Source organism: Brassica napus, chromosome A3 (assembly GCF_020379485.1).
Source record: "Brassica napus cultivar Da-Ae chromosome A3, Da-Ae, whole genome shotgun sequence".
Lineage (NCBI taxonomy): Eukaryota > Viridiplantae > Streptophyta > Magnoliopsida > Brassicales > Brassicaceae > Brassica > Brassica napus.
The window spans coordinates 13,488,922-13,504,847 of NC_063436.1; the positions used below are offsets into that span (position 1 = coordinate 13,488,922).

The 15,926-nt window shown below is 30.0% G+C and overlaps 3 protein-coding genes across 3 annotated transcripts; 2 read left to right on the forward strand and 1 right to left on the reverse strand.

Annotated features, from left to right (window-relative positions):
- The first annotated feature begins 24 nt into the window (after positions 1-24).
- On the forward strand, positions 25-1,948 carry LOC106384099 (F-box protein At4g00893-like). The gene has a single exon (XM_048776060.1). The coding sequence runs from the start codon at positions 741-743 to the stop codon at positions 1,887-1,889; it is 1,149 nt and encodes a 382-aa protein (XP_048632017.1). The 5' UTR covers positions 25-740; the 3' UTR covers positions 1,890-1,948.
- Positions 1,949-4,706: 2,758 nt separating this feature from the next.
- LOC106443824 (F-box protein At4g00893) lies at positions 4,707-6,353 on the forward strand. The gene has a single exon (XM_013885381.2). The coding sequence runs from the start codon at positions 4,726-4,728 to the stop codon at positions 5,872-5,874; it is 1,149 nt and encodes a 382-aa protein (XP_013740835.2). The 5' UTR covers positions 4,707-4,725; the 3' UTR covers positions 5,875-6,353.
- Positions 6,354-8,393: 2,040 nt separating this feature from the next.
- Positions 8,394-9,821, reverse strand: LOC106443823 (auxin-responsive protein SAUR36). Its single transcript, XM_013885380.3, has one exon. It carries the CDS (start codon positions 9,088-9,090, stop codon positions 8,593-8,595), a length of 498 nt encoding a protein of 165 aa, XP_013740834.1. The 5' UTR covers positions 9,091-9,821; the 3' UTR covers positions 8,394-8,592.
- Between the last annotated feature and the right edge of the window lie 6,105 nt (positions 9,822-15,926).

Sequence of the window (15,926 nt, forward strand, 5' to 3'; positions counted from 1 at the left end):
TATTCTTTTGTTTGACTAGTATACATTTTCAGATATTTAATTACTTGCTATAATATTTTTATCTTATATATAGTTTTTACTTGTCATAAAACATTTTTAACTTTTGGATTTAAATCAAGATGACTGATAAGAGAAGAAACCTTATTTTGTGAGTTATCTGTCTCTTTCATTCTCAATCTCTCTCAATAATTGAAGGTTAAATGAAAATTTAAAAACAAAATCAAAGGCTCCTTTGATATTATTGGTAGATCATTATCTTCTAATCAAGTTCATAATAATCTCACATAGTATTTGCATGATTTGAGGATTTAATTAGATTTTTGTTTCTGCAAAAGTACATGATCTAGAGATATCATAAAATTCTGGAATTTTGTGACCTATCCACGATCTTATCTCTTACTTGGAATTCGAGACCCATAATTGTGTACAGATTTTGATCTTCCAGTTTGGAACAATTTATGGCTTTTAAAACGTAAAAATGATCTCCATATTAGATTATGATGATAGTATGTTTTTTTGTCTCTTCTGATAAATACGGTTTGAATGTGAATTATAATCTGTGTAGGCGAATCAGAATTTGTAGGGGTTATAAGACATATATGTGTTTTAGTGATTTTTTTTTGTCACAATCATTTATCTGGTTTTCCTGAAACATATATCGTATTCAGTGAAGAGCCTAATATGATATTTTATCTGATGCCTTGTAATCGAATTTGTGGTCTGTCTCTCACTCAAAAATTATGACTTCCAGTTTGAGACATCTTTTTAATATAATGATAATTCATGCATGTTTTAATTTTGTTGATCTAACTATTTATAGGTCCAACAAAGATGTCAACAACAACAACAATAGGCCTGAGAGAGAAAACATTTTCAGTTTTGACCTTCCATCATGCCTCTTGGGATTAATAATGTCACTGCTTATGTTAAAAGATAAAATTCGTGCATCTACCGTCTGCAAGAAATGGCTTGAAGCCGCTAAATCTGTTAGGGTTGTTCATAAGCATCAATGGTTTGTCTCCATTCCTACATTTGGAAACTCTATTAATCTTTTCGATCCATTGGAGAGGAAGAAGTACACACTGAATCTGCCTGAGAAAGGTGTAACTGATGTTGCTTACTCAAAAGACGGATGGTTGCTTATGCGCAGATCATCCTTTGTGGAATTCTTCTTCTTCAACCCCTACTCTCGGGAGCTCATAAGCTTGCCAGACAATGAATTGCCATATAAGGCAATTGCTTTCTCTTCTGCTCCTACATCCGAAACTTGTACTTTGGTCACATTAAACCGAATTTCAGAATATATTGTGGCCATCAGCACTTGCTATCCTGGAGCAACTGAGTGGATAACCAAAAAGTTTCATTGCTATCTTGCTTTTGGCCCCAATGTCCATAGCAACCTTCTTTGTGTTAATGATCGCTTCTACTGCTTCACCTCAGGAGGTGTTTTATTTGAATTTGATCCAGCTTCTCGCACATTGAGTCATCAAGCATGGGATGATGTTAGATTCCCAGAAATTCATAACAATGAGTGGTCGTATCTGCCAAAGGAACTTTACTTGATGGAGCAGAAAGGAGAGCTAATTCTCATGTATACATATGGAGCTGAGAAACCAGTGGTGTATAAGTTGGTCTCTTCAAAATGGGAAGAGATGAGTAGTACACTAGACGGCTTGACAATCTTTGCAAGTATGTATTCCTCGGAGACCAGAATGGATGTTTTAGGGATGAAGAACAGCGTGTACTTCCCAAAGTATGGCTTACGTAACAACATGCAATGTGTATCCTACTCATATAATGATGCCAGGTACTATCCGGGTCTGCCGGAACGACGATTACTATGCCCTGTTGATAGTCTTTGGATCGACCCACCACCATTTCTAAAGTAACTTGAGTGCGCTTTGAGGGTTTGTTTTATATTTTAATATATGCATCAATCGTCGCATCTGAAAAACTTGTAGACTTGAGTTTTAAACTATGAGATTGTGGGAAATTTATTATTATGGTTTAAACTTTCAGATTATTTTGCATGTGATTGATATGATTTAACTTTAATTTTTTTTTTGTTGAATGGAGATCCCCTAATAATATTTTTATCATCCAAATTTAAAAGAAAATGAACACACAAAGCTGAGATGTTTGTATATTATACACTTTAGGTTTAGGGTAGCTTTTTACAAAACAATAATTGTGAATTAGGTACCACATAAGTTTTATTGGAGGTCAACTTCTCATTTTAATTAAAAATAAATCAGAATCAGTTGTTTTGAGAAACTCGAATCTAAAATGCTTTCAAAAGACCTCTTAAATCAATTGAAAACTGACTTAAAAAAATCATTTGAAAACTATCATTTCCATTTTGGAAATATATTTGCGTAAGTAAATAGAAAAATAAAATTATTTTACACTTTTTATTTTAAGAAGTTTGAAAACTTATTTTATTAGCTGAGTAATATTATTTCAAAATTTTGAGCTTGCTTATCTTTATTTTCACAATATAGATTTTAATGTGGGTTTATTTAATAGAGTTAATTGAAATGAATTACAGTGATTTTTGAGCTTGTAATTTATTTCATAAAATTTAGCTTGTTTATCAATATTTTCACAATATAGATTTTAATGTGGGTTTATTTGATAGAGTTAATTGAAATGAATACAGTTATTTTTGTTATCGATTTTGAATCTTATAATTTTGATCGTTCAAAAAAAAAGGTTGTATTTTTCAAAATTAAGGCATTGAACTTATAATTAATATATTTCCAACATGCATCTAATTTCTAAAGTTTTATTAAAAGTGACTTAACAAAATATTTTTTTTGTACCAGCATGATTACTTTCAGTTTAATACAATTACCCCCAATAACTATTGAATTTTCATACTTTTAAACACTGGTGGAAATTTATGTTCCAGCTTTACTAAATAGCTTAGGTTCCTTCAACTAAAAGTAAAAATAAAATTACATAACTTTGACTCGGTAATATGAAGGTCATTGTGAATCAACAACAACACAAAATTTGAATTGTGGTATAATATTCAACAAAACATGCGTATTTTGGTAATTTATCCCCTACATGAAGTATTTCACATTTTTTTTTAAATAGTGCCTAATGTATTTTTCTTTATATTCATAATATGGGTTATTTTTGGGTTATTTAGTTGATGTACATACACAAAATGATTCCATAGTTCAAATATTTATGAGCAAATGAACATGTAAGAAGTTACATATTAAATGTTCCTTAATTGAGACTTGGGAGCTTTCTCGAATCTCACATTTACTTTTCTTTTTCCAATTTTTTTTCCAAAGATAAAACGACGTCGTTTTATCAGTAACAAAGGACTCGAAACAGATGAATCCAAATCTACTAAGATTAATGCATTCACTTGTTCATTCAAGTAATTTGGTGCTCAGCTAGCAGAGACCACATGTATTACCACAAAGAAAATAGTGCTCTTTCACAAATATCTTTTTACATAAATGCAGTCATACTCTCTTTGTATTTAGTTCATTATTTCCACATTCAAGAGTCAAGAGTCATAAGAACGCATAGTACAAGGATCATTTTTAATCACCTCGTCCCAATTGACTCATAAAATGTGAAAGTTGGTAGGATTTTTTAGACAGCTAACTTATTTGCCTAAGTGATAGATATTAGCCTTAAATAACATTTTTCTTATCACACACATGTTTTCAAATATTTTTGGCTTTTGAATTAAAATCATGTTCAATCCAGATAGACAGAACAAAGCTTATCGTTTTTGTACATGATTTCAATTTGGAGACATGATTTTCCTTGACATATTCATCCACCTGTTTCAGACATATATTTCTTTCCTTATAATAAAGATATTTAATTTTAACTTTAAAGAAAATACCATATTCTTTTGTTTGACTAGCATACATTCAGATATTTAATTACTTGCTATAATGTTTTTCTCTTATATATAGTTTTTACTTGTCATAAAACATTTTTAAGTTTTGGACTTAAATCAAAATGGCTGATAAGAGAAGAAAGCTTATCTTGTGAGTTATCTCTCTCTCTTTTTCTCTATCTCTCTCAATTATCACAGGTTCAAAGAGGATTTAAAAAAAATCAAAGGTTCACTTGACGTTATTGGTAGATCATTATCTTCTAATTAACCTTATAATAATCTCACATATTATTTGCATGATTTGAGGATTTAATTAGATTTTGTTTCTTCGGTTATGTTCAATTGACTAGAATTTAATTTTATAAATCCAGTTCATGATTCTGCAAAAAGTACAAGATCTAGAGATATCATAAGATTCAGGAATTTTGTGACCTATCCACGACCTTATATCCTAAATGGAGTTTGTGGCTCATGAATAAGTACAGATTTTGATCTTCCAGTTTGAAATAATTTATGGCTTTTAAAACGTTAAAATGATCTCCATATTGGATTAAGATATAGTATGGTTTTTGTCTCATCTGTTAAATGCGGTTTGAATGTGAATTATAATCTGTGTAGGCGAATCAGAATATGTAGGGGTTATTAGACATATATATGTGGCTTAGTGATGTTTTTCTGTATGTCACAATCATTTATCTGGTTTTCCTGAAACATATATCGCATTCTCTGAAGAGCTTGATATGATTTTTTATCTGATGCGTTGTATTGGAGTTTGTGTCAATCTTTACCTTAACTTTTCCACTATGAAACAATAATAATTGCTATCTCTCTCTCTCTCTCTCTCAAAAATTATGACTTCCAATTTGAGACATTTTTTTAATATAATGATAATTCATGCATGTTTTAATTTTGTTGATCTAACTATTTATAGGTCCAACAGAGATGTCAACAACAACAACGATAAGCCTGAGAGAGAAAACATTTTCAGTTTTGACCTTCCATCATGCCTCTTGGGAGTAATAATGTCAATGCTTATGCTAAAAGATAAAATTCGTGCATCTACCGTCTGCAAGAAATGGCTTGAAGCCGCTAAATCTGTTAGGGTTGTTCATAAGCATCAATGGTTTGTCTCCATTCCTACATTTGGAAACTCTATTAATCTTTTCGATCCATTGGAGAGGAAGAAGTACACACTGAATCTGCCTGAGAAAGGTGTAACTGATGTTGCTTACTCAAAAGACGGATGGTTGCTTATGCGCAGATCATCCTTTGTGGAATTCTTCTTCTTCAACCCCTACTCTCGGGAGCTCATAAGCTTGCCAGACAATGAATTGCCATATAAGGCAATTGCTTTCTCTTCTGCTCCTACATCGGAAACTTGTACTTTGGTCACATTAAACCGTATTTCAGAATATATTGTGGCCATCAGCACTTGCTATCCTGGAGCAACTGAGTGGATAACCAAAAAGTTTCATTGCTATCTTGCTTTTGGCCCCAATGTCCATAGCAACCTTGTATGTGTTAATGATCGCTTCTACTGCTTCACCTCAAGAGGTGTTCTATTTGAATTTGATCCAGCTTCTCGCACATTGAGTCATCAAGCATGGGATGATGTTAGATTCCCAGAAATTCATAACAATGAATGGTCGTATCTGCCAAAGGAACTTTACTTGATGGAGCAGAAAGGAGAGCTAATTCTCATGTATACATATGGAGCTGAGAAACCAGTGGTGTATAAGTTGGTCTCTTCAAAATGGGAAGAGATGAGTAGTACACTAGACGGCTTGACAATCTTTGCAAGTATGTATTCCTCGGAGACCAGAATGGATGTTTTAGGGATGAAGAACAGCGTGTACTTCCCAAAGTATGGCTTACGTAACAACATGCAATGTGTATCCTACTCATATAATGATGCCAGGTACTATCCGGGTCTGCCGGAACGACGATTACTATGCCCTGTTGATAGTCTTTGGATCGACCCACCACCATTTCTAAAGTAACTTGAGTGCGCTTTGAGGGTTTGTTTTATATTTTAATATATGCATCAATCGTCGCATCTGAAAAACTTGTAGACTTGAGTTTTAAACTATGAGATTGTGGGAAATTTATTATTATGGTTTAAACTTTCGGATTATTTTGCATGTGATTGATTTGATTTAACTTTAATTTTTTTTTTTGTTGAATGGAGATCCCCTAATAATATTTTTATCATCCAAATTCAGAAGAAAATGAACACACAAAGCTGATATGTTTGTATATCATACTCTTTAGGTTTAGGGTTGCATTTTACAAAACAATAATTGTGAATTAGGTACCACATAAGTTTTATTGGAGGTCAACTTCTCATTTTAATTAAAAATAAATCAGAATCAGTTGTTTTGAGAAACGAATCTAAAATGCTTTCAAAAGACCGCTTAAATAAATTGAAAACTGCCGTAAAAAAAAATTATTTGAAAACTTTCATTTCCATTTTGGAAATATATTAGCGTAAGTAAATAGAAAAATAAAATTATTTTACACTTTTTATTTTAAGAAGTTTGAAAACTTATTTTATTAGCTGAGTAATATTATTTCAAAATTTTGAGCTTGCTTATCTTTATTTTCACAATATAGAGGTTAATGTGGGTTTATTTAATAGAGTTAATTGAAATGAATACATTGATTTTTGAGCTTGTAATTTATTTCAAAAATTTTATCTGTTTATCATTATTTTCACAATATAGATTTTAATGTGGGTTTATTTGATAGAGTTAATTGAAATGAATACAGTGATTTTTGCTATCGATTTTGAATCTTATGATTTTAGTTGTGTTTTTCAAAATTAAGGCATTGAACTTATAATAATAGTGAGTTACAATAACATTTAGGGGTAGCAGAGTCAAAACACATTTACCAAATAGTGGGACATAGTAGTTTTGGGTATACAGTTAGCTATACACTAAAAAACTTGGGTATAGAGTGCAAATACCTTTGAATTTTCATACTTTTAAACACTGGGGGAGATTGATTTTCCAGCTTTATTAAATAGCTTAGGTTTCTTCAACTAAAAGTAAAAATAAAATTACATAACTTTGATTGGGTAATATGAATGTCATAGTGAATCACCAACAACACAAATTTTGAAGTGTGGTATATTATTGAACAAAACATGCGTATTTTGGTATTTTATGCCCTCATTTTCTTTAATGGTGCCTAATGTATTTCTTTTTATATTCATAATATGGGTTATTTTTTCACATTTTCCTTTGTATAGGTACATCAACTTAATATCCCAAAAGAATATGGGTTATTTAGTTGATGTACATACACAAAATGATTCCATATTTCAAATATTTATGAGCAAATGAACATGTAAGAATTGCATATCAAATGTTCCTTAATTGAGACTTGGTAGCTTTCTCGAATATCACCTTTACTTTTTTTCAATTTTATTCCAAAGACAAAACGACGTCTTTTATCAATTTTAACAGTTGACTAACAATATGTTAGTCAAGGTAGTTTTTGAGTCAAAGAAACAAGTTCGGATAGAAAATTTGAATTTTTATCAAGTTTGGGTCGTATTTTGGCACTAATCAATCGTTTGGATCGTATTTAGTACGACAGAAATTGTTCAGGTTGAAATATACATTTTTTCCTATATTGAACTGTTTGAATTTGACACCAATAAAAATTATTAATTTATTTTATTTACTAGTTTAAAAATCATTAATATATGATAAAAGAATTCTTCTATTAGCAATGAATATAATGATGACATAAGAAAATTGGAAAAAATATTTCTCAAATAATGTGGTATAAATTTCGTGGTGATTCATTATCATACTCTGTAGCAGAGCCGGCCTTTGGTAGAAGCAAAAGAAGCACTTGCTTCCAGCCTTTTCTTTTATCAATTATTTTCGGCCACATTTTGCAATAAGTTTCTCTTAGTGTTGTGGTAATTGCTGGTTTAGCTTTGTCAAAAAACCCAGGTTCAAATCTTGCTATGAGCATTTAAATTTTTTTCGTTTTTTTTCTTTCTAAAAGTGGCCAAATTTTTTTTCTTTACTTCTAGTCTTTAAATTTCTAGAACCGGTTCTGCTCTGTAGTTGTGTATGACGATGTTCACTTGTCGTTATCTTTTAATATCCTTCGTAAATAGTAGTGTTGATTAACTTTTTGAATAAAATATTTTTAGTGTTAAATGTTTTGTTACTAAGAGCATCTCCAAAAAGGAACTCTATTTTGAAGTTTCCAAAACTTTATATTTGAAGTTTCAATGTGTTCTTCTCCAAAAGTAAAACTTCAAACTTAACTTCAAAATTATTTATATTTTACACTATGATCCTTATATTTGTCATAGTTGATGTAAATTCATAAAACTTCTATAAATAACTAATACATATATATAAATATTACAGAAATATTATTTAAAGTTTGGGATACTTATTGGGAAGTGTACTTTTAACCATTTTATGATTAGTGTACTTATTAAAGCGAAAAATTTGGACCACTAAAATGTGGAATTACCCATCACAGACTCTTCAAATGTTTCAGTAGAATTAAAAACCACATAAATCATCTAGTATTACTTATTTAATATGTTTTCTACTATTATAGTGCTAAACATAATTCTTTTCGATTATGAACCGGCATACCGTGTTTATAATACAAGGAAAAAAACCAATATATTTACAAAAGGCCTCTATTTTCTTTTTTAATTTAGACAAGAATATGTCAAATTACAGAATCTTGTAATTACTCTTCCTGCGACAGTGATCCCATGCAGCGATCCTCATCTGAACTTTCTCAAAATCAGAAACACGACACGGAATCGTGATCTGACCCGGTTGATCAAACCCGTGAACCCGCTCCGCTTGCTCCAACAATTCTCCGAACAATGGGTGATTAAAATAGATCACCGGTACTACAACCCGCCGTGTGTCGCCGTCTGATTCGCCGACGTGAACCACTAAATGTCCCTTCGGAACAACCTTTATCGACGCAGACGTTCTCGGATCCTTACCCAGTCGGATCTGACTCTGACCCGAATTCTTCTTGCCACCACACAGTCTCTTGGCTCTACCGCTTAGAGATCGTGCTAGTGAGCGGATTCCGGCGATCGGGTTTGTTATTCGGGTCGGGCATTGACGTTTCATTGTTTGAGTTCTTTTGGATCGGATCCATCTAAAGATCTTGACGAATCTATGCCCAATCTTGAAACCTCTGACTCTCTTCATGCTTTGTCTGAAATCGAATTTCAAGAAATGGGTTTGCTCTCTCTCTGTGTTTGTGTTTACAGCTGAAGAAAGACTGTTTTGTGTATGGGAAGGAAGCAACCACTTTATATAGGGGTTTGAGCTGTGACCGTTGGATGGTAATATGTGATGTACGTGTGTTTTTTACATGTGCATGATGGATAGTTTTCCAAATTCAACATTTTTTCGGTAAACTAAATTCAATATTTTAAATACTTTTTCTGAGTTTTAATTTTAGATGTAATTTTAGATGTGCTTTTTATTCTTTTAAATTAAGAAAAGAGTTTGTGAGGGAGAAAAAGGGCGATAGAGCACTTGTTTTCATTTTTCATTCCCCCAGTGAGAACATGTTTTTTTGTCAAAACAAAAGAATGAAAACCTAAAAAAATGAACATATCATACTTATCATAAAAATGGTATAACTTTCTTTATAAATTGTGGAGTTAGGATATTTGTAGTCTATTTTGTAATTAATTAAATAATTTTTAATTTATATTTTAATGATATTTTTATATAAAATTATTTTTTCATAGATGTGCATATTAACCTAAGATATTTTACATTTTGATTTAATCGGAGTATAATTATTCAAGAATTTAACCTAACTGAACTACGTAGGTAGCATGTTTATTTGAGCTTGCTTTCCAAATTACGGAATTTCGAAATAGTTGACTTAAAACAAATATATAGATCAATTATATTTATTATTTACCAGACCATCTTAAGTTTGATTAATAGAATATCTATTTATTGTAAAAAAATATAAATATGAAAATTCTAGTCCCAAATTACAATATTTTCATCAACTTTCATATAAATTTCCATTAAAAAAGGATTATATTTCCATTTGGGACGAGAACTCAGGACCTAAACACAAGAAGAAAAAGGACAAGAATTTTGCTCATCTCCACCACATCAATTAAGTTAGACAATTTCATTAATATACTTAGCATTTGTAAAAAATAGTTATTTTTTCTTTTTGATAAGTTAGTTATTTTGATCATTGTTATGTAACCACTAGCTGATTAATCTTCTGATTAAATAAATTTCATGTAAAGTAGTAATAACATGTTTCTTGTTGTGGCATCTAGAATGATATGATTTGATTTCTTATAATATACTCTATTATACGTTTAGTATGTCGTTTCTTTGAATAATACATAGCATATGTATATGTGTATCCATGTATATAAACTTAGTAGGTATTAAATAAGATTTGTTTGCTTTGTTTATCATAGTTAAGTCAGATTTAATAATGGTTTTGATAAGACAACTTGGAACAACGCATCTATAAAATAGAGTTATAGTTCAGATATGGAGATTGCATAAGGTGGGATTTTAAATGATAGAAATGAAAGCTTCAATTAACACTATAAAAATATAGAAGAGGTTGATGAAGACAAAAGACATACAAGTGTGTGGGACGGACATAGAATGGGATCTGGTCGGCGCTCGACACGGCCGTGCGATCTTTGTAACATGCCCCGATTCACTACAAGTGCTTATATCTGTTTGAGAATTATTATTATTATTTTTTATTATTACTATTATTATTTTTTTTATTATTACTATTGTTGTTGTTGTTGTTTATTATACAAAAATCATTCTAGTTACTTTATTTAAAAGTTTTAAAATGTAAAAGCCATGCAAAACATGCATTTATTTCCAAATATATAAAAGCATAATTGATGTCATACACTCTTCTCTAAAGAAAGTTTGAGTTGGCGCACTGCCAATATTTTTCGATTGATACGTTAAGTAATCAGTCGACTCGATTTCTTGTTTGTAATAACCAAAAATTACTTTGATGTCTGCGATCTTGTGGTCAAGTGATAAGAAAACAGAGTTGGGAACATCAGCATGTTTCAACTTCGATATATCTGTTATGCAAAACTAAATCTCATTATTTTTGGGGTGCCTACACGAATATGAACTTCTGGTTACAGTCTGTTTGTATGTATATCTAGAGAGAAGGTATATATATGGCTGCATTTCTCTTTTGAGATTAGTCACGGATCTTCCATAGTTTTAGAATTCCTCCAAGTCAATTAAAAAAAATTCTTTTGATGTTACATTTTCTTCTTTATATGATGAGTTTTAACGTGAGTTGGCCAAAACAATAATTTAGCTCATAAATATTTTTCTTGAACTCATGCATATATAGTAATATTGCGATTGTACATGTGTAAATCTTACAAAGTCGTGTACTGATTAGCCATTTATTAATTCTGCTTTCTTTTTCTCATTCTCACTGTTTATGAAAAAGCTTTGCAGAAATAGAACGAACGAACTTTTCTAAAATTTTTGCTAGAACATTAACTCTTAACTCAAATTAGTAACCATCGTTATCTCACAGAACACATTTTAAAATTCTTTCGTCTCTCTTATTGCATTTGTTCCTTTTTCCAAACCCAAATTCTTTTTCTAAAAAAAACAAAAATTTAGAACGTGTAACGTTCGATATATATATCGGAATATAATGCGTAGAGAATAATATATTTTCAAGGCGTTACTATAAACGACACACGTTTTGTAAGTTGTAACTCTTTCTTATTCTTTCGTCACACACTCTTTTAGATTCTCCTCTCTTTTCCCCAGTTGCTACGATTTACATTTTATAACAATTGAAAACGTGTTAATTTAGTTGGAGGCAGAAAAGGGAAAAAGAAGAAAGAACTTCCAAACCTTTATGGAAGTAGAAACTAACAGTTTTATGTACTTATGTAGTTATGTTTACCTAACACTGAACCATGCATATACATTTGTCATTTCTTCTTATCTTTCTGATGTTATTTAAATATCTTTTTTTTTTAGTTTTCCATACCATAATGGTCATACGATAGATTAACCAAGTTTTAATGTCTCTGATAATATAACAGGGTCCATCAACTTGCATTTAATACCTTATTTTACTAATATCCATGTAAATGGTTTATACCAGTTATTACCTAGTTACCATTTAAATCATAATTTAAATCATAACTAGATCTTGACCCGCCCGACCGGGCGGGTATTTCTTTTATGTTTTTAGTTTTTTTTGTTTATATTAAATGATGCATTTGTAATATTGAAACATAAATTTATATTGAAAATTAATCTTTGCAGCTATAATAAAAATTAAAATTAAAATTTTAATAAAATATTTTGATATAAATTTTAAATTTCCTAATTAAAATAATATAGAGGTGGTCATATTTTTTCCAATTTCAAAATCTAAGTTTCCTTAAAGACAAAGAAAATAAATTCATAAGTACATAAAATATATAAACATATTTGGAACTATAATTTCTATTAAAATAAATTTGATAAAGAAAAATAATCTTGCTGTTGTTATTTATTTCTAGAGCTTGACCCGTGACCGTATGAATATTTACTACACATTTGTTAATATAACATTTTTAAACATAACAATTTCATTTATTACTTTGAATAATTATATTTTGTGATTTTAATCATCTATTATATCACAATGTATAATATAAACAAATCCAATATTTATAACTAATTGGACTTATATTGTGAAAGCATTATACTAATATATGAATAAACTATTTTATATTTTATTTATATGTTATATAAATTGATTATGATGTGTGATTTTTTATTTTTTTATTTATTACTTATAAATATTAAAAATATTGAATATGTTAATACAAAATACATTAGAAAATTTATTTTGGTTATGATTTGATAAAAGAAATCTATTATTTAAATTTTGGAAAGACATTAAATGCTTAAATCTATTATTTAAATTAGGAAAAGACAAGCATGATTAAATATAGGTTCAATAAATATCTCAATGGCATTTTAATGTAAATAAGTGGTAAAACTAAGGGGTATTTCTATTTTGTACTTCTCTTTTAATAATATATAGATATCCAAATCATGCTCACGGATGCTCACGGATCAACTTTCACTTATGATTTTATCCATTTTTATAGATATGAAACTTAGGCTTTATAATGCATATATTCAAAAATAAATCTAATTTTTATTTTGTAAGCATAAGCTAAGGTTTTTTATTTCACGAGAGCAAATCGGGTAATAATAAAGTTCAATTTTTTTTTAGTAATAATAATATAAAATAAAAATCAATAACGCAACAGTAGTAACGCGATGAAGGCGACTCGAGCCAAACTCATGTGGCTAGTGAACAATTAGACACGCGCGTAACTGTATCATCGTAGTACAAAGACAAATAAAGAACAACTAAAGAAAGTCAGCACCAGAGGTGTTTGCAGGCAAGAAGACAATATAAACAAATAAGTAATTTTGTTCTTAATCCACCAATCATATATGGATCTTAATGTTTTCCTGCCACATATTAATTATTTGATATTGTGTATAGTATTATTACTTATTGATTAGTCATCACGGGATTAATTAATTATTTTCATTTACATGACCGTAATGAAATTGTGGAGACGCTTTTAATAAATGTCAATTACACAAATACTTTTAATATGATTTGCTTGGTTTAATTTTATAAGCATTATTAAAGAATCAAAAATGGAATCAAATAAAAAGAGAAAAAATCATGTGGAGCAAAATTTTGAAAGGTAGGACTTAAAAGGTAACAAAAACAAAATAGATACTAAATCCGACCTATGTTCAGTAACTTTTAATCTTTTTTTTTTTGTAAACATGTAACTTTTAATCTTGACACTGTGCTTTCTTATTTGTTTTATGTTTTTTTTTCACTTTTAGCTTTGTTTTACTTTCTGATAGATTTTTGCTTATATTATTTTATTTTAGGTTTTCGTTTGCTTGGTAGAGATGTGTTAGTGATAAATCCTTGTTTTCTTCAAATATTAGTGTCTAATTCTTTTGTAGATACGTGGTTGGTTGGTGTTAAAGAATCTGGATGCAGTTAGAGTGTTTTGATTTAGGCATTTGCTGGTGTTGTTTCCATTTGTGCTGGTCAGACACAATATACTTTTGGTGTTTAAATGGCAATTTTTTTCCTTAAGATTTGGTCCTGTTGTCCTCTCTTACCTATTTTGTGCTTTGGGCTCTATTTGGAGGTATTCTATACCAATTGAGAAGTCAAAACTAATTCCAAGGACAGGAGCAACCAAGCATAGACCTTTTTCGGATATGCAGATGGACTGTAAGAAGAAGCCAATATCCGCGTAGATGTTCAAAAACAATATGACTTAGTTTCATACACCAAGTGAACTGAATCTAAAACGTGTTAGACACTTTAAACCCATCACCTTATCACTCGACCAAAAGGTTACGGTCCGTGTTTTTAGTTTCTTCTTCAGTTTTTTTTTGTTAAACTGTTATTCTAGATGTGAAATATGGTTCTTCGATTTCTCTTTACCTCAGTTTTATAAATAAGTGTGGTTTCATATTCTTTATAGTTGGTTGGTTTAGATTGATTTCTTGTGCCTCACCATGTTTTGGAGATTATAGTTTCAACAATATAAAAACATCAATTTGGTGTTTTTACCTCATTAAGTTTGACAAAGTATAACATGTAACAAAAAAAGCTTTGATAAATATTTTATTCTTATACTTAGAGTCTGTCTCGCAATTGTTACAAATACAAGTGCAAAATTCAATAGATGGGTGATTGGAGTTTTAAACATTAATAAGCTATTTGCACAAATGACATAAGAATGAGAAATGGTGAAACTATTCACATATGATTGGTTAACAATCAAATTCAGAAGTTTAATAATAAATTAACAGTAGTAAACTAATCTTTACTTATAAAAGTATCAAAATCATAATATTATAATAAATATAAAATTATTAATTTAATATAATTAATAGAACTATGCATTTTATCTAGTTTTAGTTTGGAGACAATTTATAACTTCTAATAAAAATATTCCTTGTATGAAGATTATATTGTATTTTTAAAAGTATTTTGTTGATCTCTCTATGTATATATATAAGTGGTTACATAAAATTTTATAGAAAATATTTTGGTTCAAACTCTTACATATATAAATTATGATACACGTTAGTGTAATAACTTTTTTTTTTATTTATTATTTTTATTTACTTGACTGCAACTGAAAATGATAGAAAAATCAAATTTTGATTTTGAAAATTTAATCTTAAACGCTATATTAACAATATTTAAGCATAGACGTTCATGTATTCATTCAAATTTGGGTCAGGTATTTCAGACTTTAGGTTTAATCTTCCTACGATCAGTTCTAATATTTTTTAAGAAGGGTCAGGTTGAATAATAACTCTTCGGATCAGTTTTAATTTGTAATACATCATAAAAAGCATAAAGGAATCATATATCATTCGGATTCGGGTTATATCAATTCAATTGGAATATATCCAAAATAAAAAACAATTAAACAAAACATAAGAAAACATAAGATGGATCAACTGATACTATGATGGGTGCTATGTCTATTCGCAGGAGTCTATCACCTTTACATGCTGAATGTGAAGCTTTGATATGGGCGATGGAGTGCATGAAGACCCTACAAATCTCAGAGGTGGTGTTTGCAACTGACTACTCTCAATTGGTGAAGATGGTGTCTACACCGACAGAATGGTCGGCGTTCAGTACACACATGGAGGAGTTTATGTGATGTAAGGAATTCTTTCCTAACTTTGCTATCCAACATATCCAAAGGGCGCAAAATACTCTGGCGGACAAGCTGGCACGAGGTGCTAGGAGTTCGCCATCTGCTATGGTTTATGTTGATTCAGTTTCCCCGAGGTGGCTCTCAGACCAGAAATCTTCTTAGTTTCTTAGCCTTTTGTGGTAAAAAAAAACATAAGAAAACAATTAGACTGAATAGAAAATAATCCACCACATATCAAGTTGATAAAATAACAAC